We start from the raw sequence: 23,601 nt of genomic DNA, 5'->3' as shown, positions 1-23,601 counted from the left end.
ACTCTATAACGCTCTGGTTTGGTGACCAGAAGGTCCAAAGTTGCTCCCTTTTTTCTGAGAGTGTTGAGACAAGAGTGGAATACCAGGTATGTAGAGCGAGGTAGAAGCCAGACAGACAAAGAGAGATGGGGGGGGATGTGAAATGAGGACATGTGATAAGAGTCTCAGACAAGAAACTGTAAATAAACAGTATTATCATGCTGGTTTGTGTGTGTGTGTGTGTGTGTGTGTGTGTGTGTCTGTGTGTGTGTGTGTGTGTGTGTGTGGTTAAATCACAACATCAGAACTAGCTGAGGTGTGTTGACTGATTTCTCTCAGCAGACACTGAAACAGCCTCAATGGGAAGAAAAACCAAGTGCCATTCAAATTATCATCCTTGGATGGTCCACTAAAGATGGCTGCCATAGAATTTTCAATGCTGTTGTCATGGAAATTAACATTTGATGTGTTACCATAGTGACCATCCCAGTGAGAGCACCACTGTTGTAAGGGTTGGTGCGTTTTAATACACCTGGTTTGATAGTGTTGATAGTTGATAGTGATGTAGTTTCGAGTGATGTAGTTTAGAGCAGTGGTTCTCAAAGTGGGGTCCGGGGACCCCCAGGGGTCCTTGAGGGGGTTCCAGGGGGTCCCCAGCAAAAAGGGGAATCATTTATTTTCACTATAATTCCATCCATAAGTAACACAATGACAGAATGTATGACTATTTTGGTCATGGGTTTCATACCGTTTCTGTAAGAAAACATCTAAAAGTAAAAATCTTATCAGATGGGGGACCCTGGGACAAAATCTTATCAAATGGGGGTCCGTAGTCTAATTTGTGTCAGTTTAGGGGTCCTTGACGTGAAAAAGTTTGAGAACCACTGGTTTAGAGTGATGTAGTTTAGAGTGATATAGTTGGTAGTGATGTAGTTTAGAGTGATGTAGTTTAGAGTGATGTAGTTGATAGTGATGTAGTTGATAGTGATGTAGTTGATAGTGATATAGTTGATAGTGATGTAGTTTAGAGTGATGTAGTTGATAGTGATGTAGTTGATAGTGATGTAGTTCAGAGTGATGTAGTTTAGAGTGATGTAGTTGATAGTGATGTAGTTGATAGTGATGTAGTTTAGAGTGATGTAGTTGATAGTGATGTAGTTTAGAGTGATGTAGTTGATAGTGATGTAGTTTAGAGTGATGTAGTTGATAGTGGTGTAGTTGATAGTGATGTAGTTGATAGTGATGTAGTTTAGAGTGATGTAGTTTAGAGTGATGTAGTTGATAGTGATGTAGTTTAGAGTGATGTAGTTTAGAGTGATGTAGTTGATAGTGATGTAGTTTAGAGTGATGTAGTTGATAGTGATGTAGTTTAGAGTGATGTAGTTGATAGTGATGTAGTTGATAGTGATGTAGTTTAGAGTGATGTAGTTGATAGTAATGTAGTTTAGGGTGATGTAGTTTAGAGTGATGTAGTTTAGAGTGATGTAGTTGATAGTGATGTAGTTTAGGGTGATGTAGTTTAGAGTGATGTAGTTTAGAGTGATGTAGTTGATAGTGATGTAGTTTAGAGTGATGTAGTTGATAGTGATGTAGTTTAGAGTGATGTAGTTTAGAGTGATGTAGTTGATAGTGATGTGGTTTAGAGTGATGTAGTTGATAGTGATGTAGTTTAGGGTGATGTAGTTTAGGGTGATGTAGTTGATAGTGATGTAGTTTAGGGTGATGTAGTTTAGAGTGATGTAGTTGATAGTGATGTAGTTTAGGGTGATGTAGTTTAGAGTGATGTAGTTGATAGTGATGTAGTTTAGAGTGATGTAGTTGATAGTGATGTAGTTTAGAGTGATGTAGTTTAGAGTGATGTAGTTTAGAGTGATGTGGTTTAGAGTGATGTAGTTGATAGAGATGTAGTTTAGAGTGATGTAGTTTAGAGTGATGTAGTTGATAGTGATGTAGTTTAGAGTGATGTAGTTTAGAGTGATGTAGTTTAGAGTGATGTAGTTGATAGTGGTGTAGTTGATAGTGATGTAGTTTAGAGTGATGTAGTTGACAGTGATGTAGTTTAGAGTGATGTAGTTTAGAGTGATGTAGTTTAGAGTGATGTAGTTGATAGTGATGTAATTTAGGGTGATGTCGTTGATAGTGATGTAGTTTAGGGTGATGTAGTTTAGAGTGATGTAGTTGATAGTGATGTAGTTTAGGGTGATGTACTTTAGAGTGATGTAGTTGATAGTGATGTAGTTGATGGTGATGTAGTTTAGAGTGATGTAGTTGATAGTGATGTAGTTTAGGGTGATGTAGTTGATAGTGATGTAGTTGATAGTGATGTAGTTTAGGGTGATGTAGTTTAGAGTGATGTAGTTTAGAGTGATGTAGTTTAGGGTGATGTAGTTGATGGTGATGTAGTTTAGAGTGATGTAGTTGATAGTGATGTAGTTTAGAGTGATGTAGTTGATAGTGATGTAGTTTAGAGTGATGTAGTTAAGAGTGATGTAGTTGATAGTGATGTAGGTTTGAGTGATGTAGTTGATAGTGATGTAGTTGATAGTGATGTAGTTTAGCAGTGATGTAGTTTAGAGTGATGTAGTTGATAGTGATGTAGTTGATAGTGATGTAGTTTAGCAGTGATGTAGTTTAGCAGTGATGTAGTTTAGAGTGATGTCGTTGATAGTGATGTAGTTGATAGTGATGTAGTTTAGGGTGATGTAGTTTAGAGTGATGTAGTTTAGAGTGATGTAGTTTAGGGTGATGTAGTTGATGGTGATGTAGTTTAGAGTGATGTAGTTGATAGTGATGTAGTTTTGAGTGATGTAGTTTAGAGTGATGTAGTTGATAGTGATGTAGTTGATAGTGATGTAGTTTAGCAGTGATGTAGTTTAGAGTGATGTAGTTGATAGTGATGTAGTTGATAGTGATGTAGTTTAGCAGTGATGTAGTTTAGCAGTGATGTAGTTTAGAGTGATGTCGTTGATAGTGATGTAGTTGATAGGGATGTAGTTTAGAGTGATGTAGTTTGTTAGGACAAGCCTGTTTGTCTCTTGTGTCCATGTGCGACTCAGTTTCTCAGTTCAGTTTCTCAACCTGCTCGCAGCTCGTCTCATTAGCATATCGAGACTCAACCATGAACAAATCCTTCACAGATCTTCCATTACTTGCATCAGTGCAGCTCAGTATTAGCAGCTATCTGTATTAGCAGCTAACATCAGTGCAGCTCAGTACTAAGACATGATAGGCTCACCATCCAGTAATCAGGCAAAAAGGTCAAAACACGGTAAGGCAGTCCAAGTAGCAAAGGTACCTGGAAAACTAGAGGTTACGAGGCAGACAGGAAAACAGGCAGAACAGGCAGAACAGAACAGCAGGATACAGATGAGTGACTGAGCAGCTAGAACGATCTGGCAGAGAACAAAGGGAAATGGACTGGTATAAATACTGAGGAGGAATGAGGGAATGAGGTGCAGCTGGGAAAGGTGGAGACAGGTGACAGGTGATGGAGGAGGCAGGAGGGGTGGAGACAGGTGACAGGTGATGGAGGAGGCAGGAGGGGTGGAGACAGGTCACAGGTGATGCAGGAGGGGTGGAGACAGGTGACAGGTGATGGAGGAGGCAGGAGGGGTGGAGACAGGTGACAGGTGATGGAGGAGGCAGGAGGGGTGGAGACAGGTGACAGGTGATGCAGGAGGGGTGGAGACAGGTGACAGGTGATGGAGGAGGCAGGAGGGGTGGAGACAGGTGACAGGTGATGCAGGAGGGGTGGAGACAGGTGACAGGTGATGGAGGAGGCAGGAGGGGTGGAGACAGGTGACAGGTGATGGAGGAGGCAGGAGGGGTGGAGACAGGTGACAGGTGATGCAGGAGGGGTGGAGACAGGTGACAGGTGACGGAGGAGGCAGGAGGGGTGGAGACAGGTGACAGGTGACGGAGGAGGCAGGAGGGGTGGAGACAGGTGACAGGTGATGCAGGAGGCAGGAGGGGTGGAGACAGGTGACAGGTGATGCAGGAGGGGTGGAGACAGGTGACAGGTGATGGAGGAGGCAGGAGGGGTGGAGACAGGTGACAGGTGATGGAGGAGGCAGGAGGGGTGGAGACAGGTGACAGGTGATGCAGGAGGGGTGGAGACAGGTGACAGGTGATGGAGGAGGCAGGAGGGGTGGAGACAGGTGACAGGTGATGCAGGAGGGGTGGAGACAGGTGACAGGTGATGGAGGAGGCAGGAGGGGTGGAGACAGGTGACAGGTGATGCAGGAGGGGTGGAGACAGGTGACAGGTGATGGAGGAGGCAGGAGGGGTGGAGACAGGTGACAGGTGATGCAGGAGGGGTGGAGACAGGTGACAGGTGATGGAGGAGGCAGGAGGGGTGGAGACAGGTGACAGGTGATGCAGGAGGCAGGAGGGGTGGAGACAGGTGACAGGTGATGGAGGAGGGGTGGAGACAGGTGACAGGTGATGGAGGAGGCAGGAGGGGTGGAGACAGGTGTCAGGTGATGCAGGAGGGGTGGAGACAGGTCACAGGTGATGGAGGAGGCAGGAGGGGTGGAGACAGGTGACAGGTGATGGAGGAGGCAGGAGGGGTGGAGACAGGTGTCAGGTGATGCAGGAGGGGTGGAGACAGGTGACAGGTGATGGAGGAGGCAGGAGGGGTGGAGACAGGTGACAGGTGATGCAGGAGGCAGGAGGGGTGGAGACAGGTGACAGGTGATGCAGGAGGCAGGAGGGGTGGAGACAGGTGACAGGTGATGGAGGAGGCAGGAGGGGTGGAGACAGGTGACAGGTGATGCAGGAGGCAGGAGGGGTGGAGACAGGTGACAGGTGATGCAGGAGGGGTGGAGACAGGTGACAGGTGATGGAGGAGGGGTGGAGACAGGTGACAGGTGATGGAGGAGGGGTGGAGACAGGTGACAGGTGATGCAGGAGGGGTGGAGACAGGTGACAGGTGATGGAGGAGGGGTGGAGACAGGTGACAGGTGATGGAGGAGGCAGGAAGGTGGTTACTCTGTCAGGTTCTTAGCTCGCTGTCGGCCTTTCGTCTTTGCAAGTTGGCAAACAAGCCGATCAAACCGATCACTGAAATCTCCAACCGATCACTAACTGGCACCGTCTGCCGCTCGTATCGCTGTCAGTCACCGGCACCGGTGATCCGGTTTCTCTGTCTGTTCGTCCCGTCTCTAACGACCTCACCGCTCCAGCTGCCGTTAACTAGTTGCCCTTAAGAAGTTGCTGGCCAAAGGAGAAGGAAAATCAGCAAATGCTAATGACACCACCGTCTGCGGAGCCCGTGGGTGGAGGTGGTAAGAGTTCTAGGGCTACGGCTCCTGCTTCTTCCCCGCTGCCCGTTACCGACCGCTTTCTGGCCCCGGAGGGCCTCGATGGGGACCGGGAGGTGAGCCGAGGTCCGGCACCCGTCTCCTCCCCTGTGAGCCTGTGGCAGACTTGGAGAACTGAAGACCGTTGTGCCCCCATGGGTGTCTTACAAAGATGAATCTGAATTTAGAAAACTTAATTTGAATTGAGAAAAACAAATTTGGAATTGTAGTTTAGTAGTAAAGTTAAATTCAGTAATAATCACATTACATTTCTAGCCGCTGTATAGATTGATGGAAAGATGAAATGCTTGTGTCACAGTGTCAGTCGTCTGTTCTAACAGACATTTCTCCTTGAAGTGTGTTGTACTCAGGGAGGAAATACAGTTCTGGTCTGAACACAGACCTGCTGCGTGTGTGTGTGTGTGTGTGTGTGTGTGTGTGTGTGTGTGTGTGTGTGTGTGTGTGTGTGGGTGTGGGTGTGGGTGTGGGTGTGGGTGTGGGTGTGTGTGTGTGTGTGTGTGTGTGTGTGTGTGTGGGTGTGTGGGTTCAGTAAAATGGAGCGTGATTGTCACTGACGTTATCTGATATAGCATCCACACAGACACAGACACACACTCACACACACACCCACACACACACACACACTCACAAACAGACACACACACCTGTCCCCCCTCCACACTCTACTTCCTGTCAATAGCAAGACACATTTCACAGAGATGCTTATCTGTCTCTCCACCATGTTTACATTCCACACTGTCTGGAATAAAGTCTGTTAAAGCTGAAGAGCTGAACTCCGTCTTTTTAAAGTCTAAGTATTGTTCCAGAGAGTTAAAGTCGGCCATTTTTAAAGTCTAAGGGGCTAATTCATAAAACTAGTGGTAACAGAATAGCGGCACGCTCAATCTGCACCACAGTAATTTCCCCTGATCATAAATTTACCACCGTGAATACCGTGACGGAGTCAGCTGTAGCCCAGGTGGCAGCCAATCAAAACCAACATGTTAATTAAGCTTTACTTATGTAACACCTGTGTGTCAACAGACGGCAGATGAACCTTTTCCTCCTCAGTCAGCCGATGGTCTTTTTAGGTAGACCACAGAAGAGGGCATTACAGTAATGAAGTCTACTGGTAACAAAGGCATGGACAAGTTTTTCGGAATCCGCATGCAATAAATTCAAATTCAAATATACTTTATTTATCCCCGGGGGGGGGTTTGAAGTAGGACAACAAAACAGCACACATTCATCATACACATACAAAATAGAAATTAGATAAATGAGTGGAATGAATAAATACATTAAAAAAAATATACGTATATATATAAGACGGAATCTAATACTTTTTAAAACCAAGTTAATAAATTGGAGGTAGAATCAGTTAGTAAGCACAGGTGCAGGTATGTTGCATAAACAGGTGTAAGTACTGACTCAGGTGAGCATCTCTTTAACATCAGGGAGCTGAATGAGAGAACCTTCCCTTTTACATTTACTGCTTACCAGTCTAATTGCTTCAGGGATAAAACCAAATTTTCTCCTATTTGTACTGCAAGTGGCTTCGGAAACGCATTCCTGAAGGCATCAATACAAAAGATTTGTGTAAAACATGTAATGAAAACCTCTTAATTTTGAAATGTTTTTAAGATGATAAAAAGCCGTAGTAGACTTCTCACTGTTCTTGAGAGAAAGGGAGTCTAGATAGGTGGTGACTTCTTCTCTTCTTCTTTAGGTCCTACATGTATCTCTGTTTTATCCTTATTCAACTGAAGAAAGTTTTGCAACATCCAGCTGTTTCTGTCGTCTATACGATTGATAAGTGTATCAATTGGACTCAGATTTCCTGGTGACAATGAAATGTATAACTGAGAGTCATCGGCATAGCTATGGTAGCATATGTTGTGTTTTCTTATAACCAGACCAAGAGGGAGCATATAGAGGTTAAATGATAGGGTCTTAAGAACTGACCCCTGCAGAACCCCACACAGTATGTTAACTTTCTCTGATGTAAAGTTTCCTAAAGCAACATAGATCTTCCTGTCTCTCAAGTAGGAGGTTAACCACTCTAGAACTGCACCAGATAGGCCAACCCAATTTTAAAGTCTTAGAATTAAAATGTTGTGATCGACAGTGTTGAAAGCTGCGCTTAAATCCAGTAACAGTAAAACAGATACCTTACCAGCAGCATTATTTTAACCTGCAATAAGCGATTTCAGACCCTGTAACCAGTCCTGAAGCTATCGTGTGCTACGATTTCCGTGAGATGTAATGATGTAAACAAACAGTCACACAGCAGCAGCTGTGTGGCTGTTTTCACCTCTTTCCTAAAGCTTGTTGTCAAAGTTGCCCGAGAAAAGGCGAATCGATAAAGCTAGCAAGTAAACATTTTCAACTAGTGAACTTGCTGCCTGCCTCTTCACTTGTCATTGTGGGACATGTGACCTTCAGCGGGAGAAAGATCTGGCAAAGGGAGACTGGTAACCGGAGATATTTCTCCGTAGGCACGTTTATTTTAGCCATTAGCCTTTATGCATGGTTTGTCCTTAAGGGCTTCCGTCACTGTGTGTGTTGCGGTTTCTGTCTCCCTCTAGTGGTCAGAAAAAAACGCTTAATGTAGCTTTAATCTGAGGTCATTGTTTACCATAACAAACCTAATGGTTTGCACGAAAACCAGACTGGAAAACATCATGCAGATTGTATAGTACGGAAGCCAACAACGGCCGTGCTTGCAATTATTTTTTTTAATGCCGTTATCTCAAGATCACGAGTTAATTATCTCGTGATCTTGAGAAAACAAGCTTTGTTATCTCGAGATAACGAGATAATCAACCCGTTATCACGAGAAAACAAAATGTTGTTTCCTCTTATTACTTATAATTTTTATCAGAGATCAGGAGTGCTATGCCGGCATGCATAGATGGCGTCTGGACAACTAACAACAACGTAACTGCAGCAAACAAAACTACACATTTATGCCTTGACAGTTATGAATCCTCCCCGACAGTCATGATAGTGATCTTGAAGGCTGAAATCAGGTGTAATCAAATGAACCTCATTTTCGAGTTCTCCATAATTATCCAGTGATCTCGAGAAAACAAAAGTTGTTTTCTCGTGAGATAACAAACAAGCTTTGTTATCTCAAGATAACGGCATTAAAAAAATAATTGCAAGCACGGCCGTTCTTGGCTTCTGTAGTATAGGGCTAGATGTTCATGTAATTGATTGTAGACAACCTTTTCAAGAATTTTACTGGGAAAGGAGAGGTTTGATACTCGCCTGTAATTAGCAGTTACTGTGTCATTGAGATTGCATTTCTTGAGCAATGGCTGGACTACTGCAGTTTTGAGGGAACTTAGAAAAATACCAGATTCCAGTGAGGTATTTACAATTTGTAAAACAGCATCAGACAAGCAATTAAAAACAATTTTAAAAAAGGTTATTGGGAGAGGATCAAGACAACAGGTGGATGTCTTCCCCTGCCGAACAACTTCACTGAGTACCATGGAGTTAACTGGAGAAAAATGTGTCATACCACCCACAGGGGTAAACCTATGTGATGAGATCAAGGGCTGAGGCTCTGCTTTCTTGTGTGGGCCTGATTTAGAAATGTTTGCTCTGATATTTGTAGTTTTGTACAGAAAAAAGGCAGCAAAATGTATTTACTGAAAGAAGCTCACTTGGGATTAAGAGAGGGGGATGTGACAGTTTGTCTATTGTGGAAAAAAGGGTATATTTGCATTAATAATATTTGAAAAATATGACTGCCTTTTGACTTTCATTTCCTTGTTATAGATATTCAGTTTGGCCCTGTAGACGTGATGAATTAAAAGTTTGGACTTCCGCCACTTTCGTTCTGCTTGCTTGCATTCCTTTGTTAGCTGCCTAACCAATCCATTATTTCTCCATGGAGTTTTTCTTTTCCCACACAGTCTTTTTGACTTCACTGGGGTAATGTCATCAATAATATTTTGTATATTAGAATTAAAATTGTACACCAGGTCTTTACAAGATATCATCGAGATAGTGCTTCTCAATAGTTCTGGTATTATTGGTCTGTTCACTATTAAATATTGCGTCGAAAAAGACACAGTAATGATCAGAAATTGCAACATCAAGAATACTGGAGATCATAATATCCATAGGTTTCGAGATAACCAAATCCAGTGTGTGGCCCAGAGACATGCTGTGAGAGAGCAAAAGATCCTAATAAACTGTTAAAACATTTGACATCAGAATTACTTCCATATGAATATTAAAATCGCCAGAAATAATCATGCTGTCAAGATCTGTGCAGACTCTGAAAAGACTGTTGTGTTTTGGGGGATGGGAGACAGTAAGATGCCGGATCGGGGACACGGACTTCAGAACCACACATAGATATTCAAAAGTTGAAAATTTATCAGGGGCAGGTTTCTTAGTGGTAAATCTGAAATGCTGATGATGTCATACTGATGTTGTGCTAATGTCGTGCTGATGTCACAGTAACAGTGTGTTCTTGGTTTCCAGGGCGACCAGATGGAGCCATGTGGTGGGCGGGACTGTTCCTCCTGTCAGTGTATTCCTGCCAAAGGAGCCAGGGTAAGACTCCGCCCACTCACACTTCAGCCAGTCACAACACAGCCACAGGGTGACATCATCAGAGGTGGTCTTTAAACAAGCTGCAAGGATTCTACTGTTGGCTGTTCTGATTGGTCAGACAGACACCAACCCGCTTCTGATTGGTCCTGCAGCTGAGATGGAGCCCCAGGGACTGTGTGTGTGTGTGTGTGTGTGTGTGTGTGTGTGTGTGAGATATCTCCTCCTGTCGCTGATCTAGTCTGATCCTCTTTCTGATCACATTAATGCTACAGGTGGAAGGTTGACAGTTTGAATCCCAGATTCAGTGACACTGTCCAGATTAGAATTAGGTAAAACTAACCCTGACTTTAAAGGTCCACATCATGTAAAGCAGGACTCCTCTTCCTCTGTGGTGATAAAGGAGTTGGATGGTCTATCTAAACATGGTGAAAGTATCAAAACTAAATCCACACAATCCATATTAGTGCAGCGAGCCTCTAAACGAGCCGTTTGGACTTCCGTAACTTTGTGGCGTCACAAAGGTTCGCTCATTATCATTTTTGTAAGAAATAACAGACTAACAAAGTGTTTTTTTCAAAGCGGTTGAGCGGTTGTCGTTGTTTATTACCGGAGAGTTTTCCCTACCTGTAGCCGCCGGGCCGCGGCGTCTCACGTTTCACTCTGGAAAAGTGGAGAATATGGACCTTTAACAGAAGGACTAACTATCTACTAAATAACCGTCAGGTTAACTTACATGAAAAAGTGGTGAGGTGATGTAAAATACCGCTAAAGGACTCAAGGGGTCGCCACAGTCATCAAGTGTCAGATTCTGTTGGTAGCTAGTAGCTTTAACTAACAACTGACAGATTAACTAACAACTAACAGTTGTTACAACCCGGCTCACAGGAGTAACAATGAGGGGAGCCATACGCCAAGGTAAAAATTAAAACAATGATTTATTACATAAACTAGGGGAACATAACTAGACAACAACAAACTACATCAAACCAAAAGAACGGAACAAAAAGTGTGCATGGATGAGGAGGGAGAGCGACACTGATGGTCAGCCGGCTTTCAAAGCCCAAGGAGTTCACCGGGCCCAGGTGCACTCCATCAGCCTTGACCACGATCCTGCCTAGCAGGCTCCTACAGGACGCAGGGCCAGGAGAGTGGGAGGGTCGTCACACAGTTTAAACAGCAACTAGCTAACCAACAGCTTAACTAACTAAATTCTAAACAGCGGTCACTCTTGCCCTTTAACTTCAGTCTTCCCCTTTAACTCCAGTCTTCCCCTTTAACTCCAGTCTTCCCCTTTAACTTCAGTCTTCCCCTTTAACTCCAGTCTTCCCCTTTAACTCCAGTCTTCCTCTTTGGCCCAATCCCAATGTCCCCCCTGAGCCCTAAACCCTGAGCCCTAAACCCTGAGCCCTAAACCCTGAGCCCTAAACCCTGAGCCCTCACAGACTTAATTGACATCACCTCTGTGTTCAGCTGTATTGCCTGAGTGTGAGAAGTCATGAGGCTCGAAATGGTTCAGGAGGAATGGGACGGCACTTTGTGACATCACGTGTTGCCTTGACGACGTCAGACGTTGATATCGCCCGTCAATTAATCAATTTGTAATTTACTCTTTTTTTGAGCTTTTGTCTAAACAGCATTATTAAGCTAAAATGAAAAAAGAAAAGATGAATAATGTTAAATAGGCCTAGGTATATGTTTTTCAACATTGCAAAGTTTATACTGTGCTAATGGATATAGAAAATACTATAAATATGTAAAATATGTAAAAAAAATAAAAAAATAAAAAGATAAAAGAAGAAAAAGAAAGTAGGAGGCACGTTAAAAGCAAAGGGTACTTTTAATAAATCTTAATGAGCACAAATAAGCACATAAAGGCTATATTACATGCTGCTGATATTAGCAGCATCTAACATCCTTCTGAAACGTTTAGGAAAACTTAACTTCCTTTTTTTTCAAATGAGCTGTTCATTCTGTTTTAATGTTGCAATGTTTTCTCTTTTAACTGTATCTTGCATGTAGTTTCACCCTTTCATGCCTGTTTCTCTCTAAGTTCTTGTTAATTGTTTTTTGTGTTTATTTTTCCTTAATTATGTTTTTTTTCTTTTGTATCGGTTGTATTGGTTGATATTTTCCACATACATGAATATTAACGTCACAAACGCTATGAACTGTGGGTAATTCCCTCAGGCAAAGTCTGCAGAAATGCAGACTTATGGAAAGTGTGCATAAAGGGCTCATGAAGTCCTCCAGTGAGCCTCGCACACTAACCGATCTCACAGCGGGACGTCCTGAAGCCTCGCGGACTTGTCGGGAAAGTCCGTGAGTCTGAGAGTGCGGACGTTGGGATTGGGCCTTTAACTCCAGTCCTCCCCTTTAACAAAGCAGTGACAAATTTACTTTTTCCTCATAAACAGCCAAATTGTCAATCAATGTAAGGCATCATAAGGCATCAAAAGGCATCATAAGGCATCATAAGGCAACATAAGGCATCATAAGGCATCATAAGGCATCATAAGGCATCATAAGGCAACATAAGGCAACATAAGGCAACATAAGGCATCATAAGGAAACATAAGGCAACATAAGGCATCATAAGGAAACATAAGGCAACATAAGGCATCATAAGGAAACATAAGGCATCATAAGGAAACATAAGGCATCATAAGGCATCATAAGGAAACATAAGGCATCATAAGGAAACATAAGGCATCATAAGGCATCATAAGGAAACATAAGGCAACATAAGGCAACATAAGGAAACATAAGGCAACATAAGGAAACATAAGGCAACATAAGGAAACATAAGGCAACATAAGGCATCATAAGGCATCATAAGGAAACATAAGGAAACATAAGGCAACATAAGGCATCATAAGGCATCATAAGGAAACATAAGGCATCATAAGGCATCATAAGGAAACATAAGGCAACATAAGGAAACATAAGGCAACATAAGGCATCATAAGGCATCATAAGGAAACATAAGGCATCATAAGGCATCATAAGGAAACATAAGGCAACATAAGGAAACATAAGGAAACATAAGGAAACATAAGGAAACATAAGGCATCATAAGGCATCATAAGGAAACATAAGGCAACATAAGGAAACATAAGGAAACATAAGGAAACATAAGGAAACATAAGGCAACATAAGGCATCATAAGGCATCAAATATTAAACTTACTAGACTAACCTGCCAGACATTACTGACCAACATTACCAGTATTTTACCAGTATGTCAGTTGGTTCCCAGGTACATAATCCCAGTTTTTGCTGGTTTGTATTCAGTGTTTCCCAGTACGTTCTAATACTAACACTGCTAATGGGATGGAGGTTTAATACTGTTGCCATGGAGACTAGTGCTGTCTGATGTGTGGGCAGTACAACAGTACAGTGTTCAGTTGGATGATGTGGTTGCCGTGGTAACAGGTTTCAGTCAAACTCAGGGTTTGAATTCTGCTGCCGACCCACATAGTCTGCCATGCTCTCTCTACCATCTCTCCTCTCTCTCCAGTGACTGAATACTGGAGGAGAGGAGAGCACTCCTTTGTCAGAGAAGCACAGGTGTGTGTGTGTGTGTGTGTGTGTGTGTGTGTGTGTGTGTGTGTGTGTGTGTGTGTGTGTGTGTGTGTGTGTGTGTGGTTGTGTCTGTGTGCAGGAGGGGGGTGTCACCTCACTAAAACTTTAAAATCACAAGGTAAACACAAGAGTGTAAGGGATTATGAAGTTTTAATTCCAGTATCTCACAATAGCAAGTGTCAGATCTGATGAGATTGGATTGAACCAATCCCGTGTCTCGTTACACCCCTGAACACGCCCCCTTGGTTTTAAGTGACACTCAGAGGTGAGTGATGTATCAGGAGGGCGGCTCACAGACAAGGAGCCGAGGAAAGAGGGGGACGCGCTTCCCTCTGACATCACTTCCTGGTGACATGGCGCGTCACCAGCCAGCTGTTGCCATAGTTGCAGTGTATGTTTTCAGTCTTATTGGAGATATGCAGCGCTGCCCATAGACCGTAAAAAGGAGACTAGTTTAACTAGTTTAACTAGTTTAACTAGTTTAACTAGTTTAACAGTGTGATTCTTGTCCTGTTGCACTAACTGTGCGTCACTCTGGATAGGAGCATCTGCTAAATGCCTAAACTGCAATTATATTTTGGAAATTATTCTCAGTAGCAGTAATGGTTGGTCAGTAGGTCCAGGTCTGGCCCACCTCTAACCTGTGTGTGTGTGTGTGTGTGTGTGTGTGTGTGTGTGTATGTATATGTGTATGCGTGTGTGTGTGTGTGTGTGTGTGTGTGTGTGTGTGTGTCTGTGTGTGTGTGTGTGTGTGTGTGTGTGTGTGTGTGTGTGTGTGTGTGTGTGTATGCGTGTGTGTGTGTGTGTGTGTGTGTGTGTGTGTGTGTGTGTGTGTGTATGTGTGTGTGTTTGGACAGCTGAGAGCAGGCAGACAGGCAGAGAGGATTGTGGGAACTGGCTGTCTAAGTGATTTTACAGGCTGGTTGGTTCAGAGAAAGACTGATACAACGAGGCCTAACTAGAGATCAGAGCTGTCACATCCAATCACAACACAGCCTGGACACACACACACACACACACACACACACACACACACAGTACAGACAGACAGACAGACAGAGACACACACACACACACTGTGTCTGTCTTCAGGAAAACAATAACGCGATCATTTATGTTCATGTAAAGGTCAGAGGTCAACCTCTGTCAGCTAATATTGCTTCCTGTTGCTCTTCTTTAGAATCATTAAAGGTGAGGGAGGATTAATAGACATAATAATGTCTAATGTCTCATAATAAGTTTTAAAGGATAACACCAAAGTAATTTTATTTTCTATCACCACCAACAGAAAACCAGTTTAGAACATTAGAAATGCATTTTGGAGAACGACTTTTACTTTAATACTTTAAGTAAATTTAAGACCATGTACTTTTATACTTTGACTTGAGTAAAGAATTTGAAACGGTACTTCAACTTCTACCAGAGTCTATTTTTAGATGAATTTTTGCACTTTTACTTGAGTAAGGAATTTGTGTACTTCTACCACCTCTGGAAATACCCCACTCCGACCATATACAACCCTGAAATACCCCACTCTTACCCCTATAAACCTTGAAATACCCCACTCTTACCCCTATAAACCTTGAAATACCCCACTCATAGCATATAAATCCCTGAAATACACTTTGAAATATCTCACTTCTACCAGGAGAATCAGGGTTTATATGGTAGGAGTGGGGTATTTCAGGGTTTATATTGTGGCGATCTGCAACTTCAATAAAAACTTTTATTTTGATTTTGTAGCACTTTTTTCACACCCACTTTTCCACCCAATCGGGAGCCTTCATTCACCTCTGCTGTTCTGGTCCAACCCACTCAATTCCTAGTAACTATGGCGTAGCCATATGCCAAGATGGCGACTCACCACAGGGAAGAGGCCGAGTCTGTCCCACAGTGTCCATATTGTACCTTTGATCGCCTGTAACCGTTCCCTGACTGGCACCCAGCACAGAGCCAATCCACTGCCATATGGTAGGAGTGAGGTATTTCAGGGTTTACATGGTAGGAGTGAGGTATTTCAGGGTTTACATGGTTGGAGTGGGGTATTTCAGGGTTTACATGGTTGGAGTGGGGTATTTCAGGTTTTACATGGTTGGAGTGGGGTATTTCAGGGTTTACATGGTTGGAGTGGGGTATTTCAGGGTTTACATGGTTGGAGTGGGGTATTTCAGGGTTTACATGGTTGGAGTGGGGTATTTCAGGGTTTACATGGTTGGAGTGGGGTATTTCAGGTTTTACATGGTTGGAGTGGGGTATTTCAGGGTTTACATGGTTGGAGTGGGGTATTTCAGGGTTTACATGGTTGGAGTGGGGTATTTCAGGTTTTACATGGTTGGAGTGGGGTATTTCAGGGTTCATAAGGGTAGCAGTGGGGTATTTCAGGATTCATAAGGGTAGGACTGGGGTATTTCAGGGTTTATAGGGGTAGGAGTGGGGTATTTCAGGTTTTATACGGTAGGAGTGGGGAATTTTAGGGTCTATTGGGGTAGGAGTGGGGTATATCAGGGTTTTATATGGTTGGAGTGGGGTATTTCAGGGTTCATCAGGGTAGGAGTGTGATATTTCAGGGTTCATAAGGGTAGGAGTGTGGTATTTCAGGGTTTTATATGGTTGGAGTGGGGCATGTCAGGGTTCATAAGGGTAGCAGTGCGGTATTTCAGGGTTCATCAGGGTAGGAGTGGGGTATTTCAGGGTTCATCAGGGTAGGAGTGGGGTATTTCAGGGTTTATAGGGGTAGGAGTGGGGTATTTCAGGGATTATAGGGGTAGGAGTGGGGTATTTCAGGTTTTACACAGTAGGAGTGGGGAATTGTAGGGTCTATTGGGGTAGGAGTGGGGTATTTCAGGGTTTTATATGGTAGCAGTAGGGAATTTCAGGGTCTATAGGGGTAGAACTGGGGTATCTCAGGGTTTTTATAGGATAGGAGTGTGGTATTTCAGTGTTGTATATGGTAGGAGTGGAGTATTTCAGGGGTCATAAGGGTAGCAGTGTGGTATTTCAGCATTCATAAGGGTAGGAGTGGGGTATTTCAGGGTTCATAAGGGTTGGACTGGGGTATTTCAGGGTTTATAGGGGTAGGAGTGGGGTATTTCAGGTTGTATATGGTAGGAGTGGAGAATTTCAGGGTTTATTGGGGTAGGAGTGTGGTATTTCAGTGTTTTATATGGTAGGAGTGGAGTATTTCGGGGTTTATTGCGGTAGGAGTGGGGTATTTCAGGGTTTTATATGGTAGGAGTGGGGTATTTCAGGGTTTTATATGGTAGCAGTGGGGAATTTCAGGGTCTATAGAGGTAGGAGTGGGGTATTTCAGGGTTTTATATCGTAGGACTGGGGTATTTCGTGGTTTTTATATGTTAGGAGTGGGGTACTTCAGGGTTCATGGGGTAGGAGTGGGGTATTTCAGGCTTTATAGTAGGCGTGGGGTATTTCAGGGTTTATAGGGGTAGGAGTGGGGTATTTCAGGGTTTTATATCGTAGCAGTGGGGAATTTCAGAAGTGTAGAAGTGTTTAAATGGTTGATGGCTTTTTAACATGAAATCTTGAATCGTGAATATCTGTCTTATTTCTGCTCTTATTAATTTCTTAATATTGATTATTAGTGGATATCTTCATGATCTCAGTTTGTTTGCTGGTTGAAAATGTCATTGTTTTTTTGGACCCAAACTTCACATGGTCAGCTGGTCCACTGATTCAGATCTGAGGTGGTATTATTAGATTTACCCGTCCTGATGATAACTGATTATTTATAGTTTTTATAGCATTTCCAATACATTTTCTGGGAAATTACTCTTAGTTTATTCAGGTGTGACAGAAGTCATGAAGGATTTTAATCTGTGTCGTCAGGTTTATTAATACAGACGCTCAACAGCTTCACTTTGGTTTTCATTTGAACCAAAAAACATTTAGTTTCTATCTTTCTGTCTCTCTCTCTCTCTCTCTCTCTCTATGTCTCTCTCTCTGTCTCTCTTTCTCTCTCTCTCTATGTCTCTCTGTCTCTCTCTCGCTCTCTCGCTCTTTGTCTCTCTCTCTTTCTCTCTGTCTCTCTCTGTCTCTCTTTCTTACTCTCTCTCTCTCTCTCTATTGTAGTCTAATCTGACGTATGCTGGTTTAAAGTTACATTCCGTCTAATTTAACATCTGGCTGTCTGAGCCTGCTGTTTCAACACACTGTGTGTGTGTGTGTGTGTGTGTGTGTGTGTGTGTGTGTGTGTGTGTTCGCATTGTGAGAGCAGCAGCTGATATAATTAACACAATAATCAATTTTGTATATTTATACTGACATAATGTTGAAGTGAATGTAATTCTCTGATGTTAATCTGTTTCTACTGGGATTATAATCTGATTATGAAATGTTACTGAGCAGATCTGTGTGTTCAATGGTTATTGTTAGTTTTGGTAATCATTTCATGGTTCAGTCAGAATCATCTTCACGTGTTTTTGGATAATTTCATCTCATATATTTCATGTTTATGTGATGAGAATAGAGCAGTCATCAGACAGCGTGTTGTTGGGAAATGCTGCCACCATAAGGTCAGCTGGTGTCATGACAACCTGAGTCTCCATGCAGCCACCAGGAAACTCAGGGTCAAAGGTCACAAAGTAGCTGGATGCTCAGTGTGGTCCGACATGATGGGAGAGGAAGTACAGGGTCGGGTTCCACTGGAACCAGTACTGACAGAGACTGGGTGGTGTTTTATTCCCATAACAGACAGAGACTAGGTGTTTCATTCCCAGTACAGACCGAGACTGGGTGGTGTTTTATTCCCAGTACAGAGACTGTAATGGTGTTGATGGAAGCTGTTTGTCTGTGCTGGTTCTAACAGTGCTGTTCTGTGGGTTCTGTGGGGTTCTGCAGGGTTCCCCGGGCCCCCTGGGGCGGCAGGGCCCCCAGGGGCCCCCGGGCTTCCCCGGCACCCAGGGGCCTACTGGAGAGAAGGGCCAGCGAGGAAATGAGGGGCCAGCGGGAGCCTCCGGGCCGAAAGGAGACGTGGTAAATAAGATGCTGGAACATCTTATGGGTGGTGGATGATGATGGATGATGGATGATGGATTTTGGATGGTGGATGTTGGATGTTGGATGGATGTTGGATGGTGGATGTTGGATGGTGGATGGTGGATGTTGGATGTTGGATGATGGATGTTGGATGTTGGATGGTGGATGTTGGATGTTGGATGTTGGATGATGGATGTTGGATGTTGGATGGTGGATGATGGATGTTGGATGATGGATGTTGGATGTTGGATGATGGATGATGGATGTTGGATGATGGATGTTGGATGTTGGATGGTGGATGATGGATGTTGGATGATGGATGTTGGATGTTGGATGGTGGATGATGGATGTTGGATGATGGATGTTGGATGTTGGATGGTGGATGATGGATGTTGGATGATGGATGTTGGATGGTGGATGTTGGATGATGGATGTTGGATGATGGATGTTGGATGGTGGATGTTGGATGTGTGGTGTGTGTTCTGTGGAAAAGGCCGATATTTCACCTCACTTGCTGTATCGTATTACCAGGAGAAACGGTGACATCATCCTGTAGACACAACATTAACAATTAAAGGAACACAGAGTTTTTTGGCAGATTGTGCTGTGATGACAACAGACACCAAACTCTGCTGTCTGACACACAGTGAAGTGAGGAGCCAGCACAAAGAGAACATGACAGCGAAGGAAGAGATGTGAATTATGAGCTGTTTGGCTTTCCATAGTGTGTGTGTGTGTGTGTGTGTGTGTGTGTGTGTGTGTGTGTGTGTGTGTGTGTGCAGTGGTAGTAACAGACTGTGGTGTTTCAGGGTAGTGCTGGTGTTCGTGGTTTCCCTGGTCTAGACGGAGTCCCGGTGAGTAGTTATTCCCGTCCAAACACACAATTACATCTTTCAGCTCCACTGATTGGTTTAGATGTGACAGCTCTCTCTTGTGTGTGTGTGTGTGTGTGTGTGTGTGTGTGTGTGTGTGTGTGTGTGTGTGCAGGGTCACCCAGGTCCAGCTGGAGGTCCAGGTCTTCCAGGTCTGGATGGCTGTAATGGAACCAGAGGAGACAGAGGTTCTTCTGGAGCTCCAGGACGAGGAGGACCTGATGGAGAACGGGTCAGACAAACGGGTGGAGATATGGAGACAGACAACTAGTCAGATATCAGTTATTTATATTAGGGATGGGACGATCTGCTTCTCTCCTGATATGATTCAATACGTGATCTGAGTTCAGGATCAATACATCAGGATACCATGTGATCAATAAAAGTTCAGTGACAACAAAGTCTGACTGTGCAGAATTTAATTGTTTAACAACAATTTAAAAATGTTGTTACAAAGTGACAATAATATAATCTGGATGGAGAGCTTGTGAAACTGTGATGGTCAAGAGTCTCATTAGTGATTACTACAGCAGAATAACATGGAGCTGATATCACCATTCATGTTCCTGACAGCAGAATAACATGGAGCTGATATCACCATTCATGTTCCTGACAGCAGAATAACATGGAGCTGATATCACCATTCATGTTCCTGACAGCAGAATAACATGGAGCTGATATCACCATTCATGTTCCTGACACACCAGACATGTTTTGTATTGAGATATATTAAATTTCAATATATCGTCCCATCCCTAATATCTATATCTATATCTATATCTATCTATATCTATCTATCTATATATGTATATGTATATATATGTGTGTGTGTCTGTGTGTGTATATATATACTGTATGTATATATATATATATATATATCAGATATATAAAACTAGACAGATATGTACACATATGGGTATATAGATATCTATATGTCAATTATGTGCTTATTGATATATGATATGAATAAATATGTTCATATATGGATATGCATATTTATATGTCATGTAATATATGAGTTTCTATTGAGGAAAGTTCAGAGTGTAGTGTAGTATAGTGTAGAATAGTTTGCATAATACATAATGTATTGTATATTAGAGCATAGTATAGTTTTGACTGGTATTGTATATAGCATTGTACAGATTGTAAAGAATAGTATGTGTGTATAATACATATTGTTTTTTCATGGTATACTATAGAACAGTTTTGTTGTATAGCTAGTACATATCTTATAGTGTACAATGTGTAATATTACTATAATATATATAGTGTAGTATAATATATGTTGTATAGTATATATTGTGTACTGCAATATACAGTATGTAGTGTTGCATTAATCAATACACAGGATATGATGTTAATATCCCTCGTGCCATAATCCATGGTGAGCATTCATATAGAGGCCCAATTCAGAGTTTAACAGAATAATATACCACCACACCAATGAACCATAGAAACCATCAGGCTACACCGTCACAACCCTGCAGCACCATCAGACAGGCAGATCACACACACACACACACACACACACACACACACACACATACTATGATGTTTACATCCTACACACCTGTTACACAGAGCAGATACCTGACCGACTCAGCAGTCTGCATATCCACATTATATCTGCTTAGGAAAAGCTAAGTCTGACTGGCCCTGCTGGCCCTGCTGGCCCAGCTGTCCCTGCTGGCCCTGCTGGCCCTGCTGGCCCTGCTGGCCCAGCCACGTCGATGTTTATCTAAGTGACACCATGAATCCACGCCCTAGTAGGCTACCTCAATATTTCTACTGTATATATAGTGTTCTATAGTACATGTAGTATAGTACCGTATTTCTCAGCCCGGTCCTGGTCCAGTTAATTGTCATGAAAATGTGTAGCACTTAATGGATCAGGTGTGCAAGATTGGAGCTGAGGCAAAAACTGGGTTCAGAAACATGGGTATTGTATGTATAGCGTAGTATGTATTTTATACTATAGTATATCCATCCATCCATTTTCTAGCCACTTATCTGGGTCAGCATCCTCTTCCCCAGCAACTTCCTCCCGCTCTTCCTGGGGGATGCCCAGGCGCTCCCAGGCATGCTGGGAGATGTAGTCCCGTCAGCATGTCCTGGGTCTACCCCGAGGTGTCCTCCCAGTCGGTCGTGCCCGGTACACCTCCCGAGGCCCGTAACCAGCGGTTAACGATCCTTCTTGCCCTCACTGGTGAATACGACCCTGAGATACCTGAACTCCTCCACTCGGGGCGGCTGCTCTCCCTCACCTGTATGGGACAGGTCACCTTTTCCAGGAGAGAACCATGGGCTGACCGTGACCGACCGCATCGCACTGAACTGTAAACCGCTCCAGTTCCCATCGGAGATCATGGTGTGATGAAGCCAGAAGGACGACATCATCCTCAAACAGCAGAGATCCTCCCTGATGTCACTGAACTGGACTCTCTCCAGACCGGCTGCTCCTTGATCTGCTGTCCATGAAGATACAAACAGGAGAGACCAGCAGCATCTTGTTGCCTTGAAGCAGCAGCAGCAGCACAAACCAGCTGTCAGGGACTGAGCGGCTCCCCATGCTGCCACGGCGCCTCCTGCAGGACACTCAGGGAACAAATCCACTGAACACATGACTTGACCAGCAATATCCAGAGCCTTCTGCTTTCTGACCCTCTGACTTCTGCCAAGGAGATGTAGTATAACACTGTGTATTGTGTCTGTGTATTGTTTTGTGCTGCAGGGTTTAGCGGGACTGAAGGGACCTGCAGGAGACCCATCCATCCACTTCATACAGTACCCTGGAGTACCTGTAAGAACTACTACTATATTACGTACTACTGCAGTACACCTACACAAAGTACCCTGGAGTACCTCTAAGTACTACTATTATACTACATACTTCCAGTATTAGGTAATCTACTCGGAAAATGTAGTGAGCTAAGCTACCAGTTACTCTACATCAACTGAAGCTCCACTACACTGAAGCTTAGCTAGCTAAATGTAGCTCGCTAAGCTACGAGCAACATGGCGAAACTAGTTTGCTACAGCCAAGATACTTTTTTTTTTACATTGAACCAACTTCATGCCACATCAATGTCAATCTCAGTGATCAAGAAAAATGTTAGTCAAACAAATAGGCAGCAAAAAAAAATTCAGTTCAATTGTTTATTATAAAACAAGCTGTGGCTTTGCAATCAACTGCTCAATAACAATATCAATCTGGCAACAAAAACAAACAAACAAAAAAACATGTGCTCCACATAATAACATAAAGCAAAGTGTCAGTGTGCATGTTTGTTTGTGTGTGTGTGTGTGTGTGTGTGTGTGTGTGTGTGTTGGTCTGTGATGTCACCGTCATACGGAAGTGCTTCCATCGGCTACACAGACACATTTCCTGAGCAGTTTTATTCCAGACTGCAATGCTTAGAAATGAGAAAAGCCTGGGGGAAACGTAGCTTTGTGGATCAATAAAACAGCTTCGCTACTGAAAATGCTGTTTGTTTCAAAAATATAGTTAAACTGCCCAACAATGCATACTACTGCAGTACACCCACACACAGTACCCTGGAGTACCTGTAAGTACTACCACATATACTACTGTAGTACTATACGTTAACGTGTCGGTGGTTCTCTCTGCGTTTCCTGTCGTAACCATGTGACTTCCTGTCTGACAGGGTGATGTTGGAGCCAGCGGGCTTCCTGGGCTCCCAGTGAGTACATGCACTCCTCATACTATATACAATATGCACTGCTACATAAACATACAACATGCTACATAAACATACAACATGCTACATAGACATACAACATGCTACATAAACATACAACATGCTACATAAACATACAACATGCTACATAAACATACAACATGCTACATAAACATACAACATGCTACATAGACATACAACATGCTACATAAACATACAACATGCTACATAGACATACAACATGCTACATAAACATACATCATACAACATGCAACATGTTTTTGAACTGAAGCCTAATCAATACTCTGTGTATCAATGAGAATGTTGTCTGGTTTGTTTCTTTGGGGTTGGAGAGGCTGAACTGCTCCTGGTTCCCCAGCAGAGCCAGCTGAGTGAGTCAGCAGCTAACTTTGGGTTTAACTCTGGCTTTTCAGTCTCATGAAGGAGTCTCACTGTTAACCGGGGCAGATCGCCACGGTAACCTGCCGCAGGGCTAACCGGCTCCGGAGCGGCTCCGGTTCAGCCTATCGGATCAAAACGGACGAAAGACCTCCTGACCGATCGGCTCTCTGGAAACAGGGAGTCAGCGTTCCTACAGGATCCT

At 43.3% G+C, this 23,601-nt stretch overlaps 1 protein-coding gene across 1 annotated transcript in view; it reads left to right on the top strand.

Moving 5' to 3' along the window:
- The window catches only part of LOC139656069 (collagen alpha-4(IV) chain-like), a 50,534-nt gene that overhangs the window by 14,010 nt on the left and 12,923 nt on the right, over positions 1 to 23,601 (top strand). The window contains exons 4-9 of the mRNA XM_071533556.1: positions 9,783 to 9,854; positions 18,290 to 18,424; positions 19,237 to 19,281; positions 19,415 to 19,531; positions 22,031 to 22,099; positions 22,965 to 23,000. Of these exons, the coding sequence (XP_071389657.1) occupies positions 9,783 to 9,854; positions 18,290 to 18,424; positions 19,237 to 19,281; positions 19,415 to 19,531; positions 22,031 to 22,099; positions 22,965 to 23,000 (474 nt within the window). The remainder of the gene's footprint in view (positions 1 to 9,782; positions 9,855 to 18,289; positions 18,425 to 19,236; positions 19,282 to 19,414; positions 19,532 to 22,030; positions 22,100 to 22,964; positions 23,001 to 23,601) is intronic.

This window comes from Centroberyx affinis, unplaced genomic scaffold, assembly GCF_046629955.1.
Source record: "Centroberyx affinis isolate AG114_WGS23_722 - 3 ecotype Tasmania unplaced genomic scaffold, CSIRO-AGI_Caff_v1 ptg002378l_1, whole genome shotgun sequence".
Lineage (NCBI taxonomy): Eukaryota > Metazoa > Chordata > Actinopteri > Beryciformes > Berycidae > Centroberyx > Centroberyx affinis.
The sequence above is the reverse complement of the archived record's forward strand: the minus strand, read 5'-3'. Positions and strand labels throughout refer to the sequence as shown.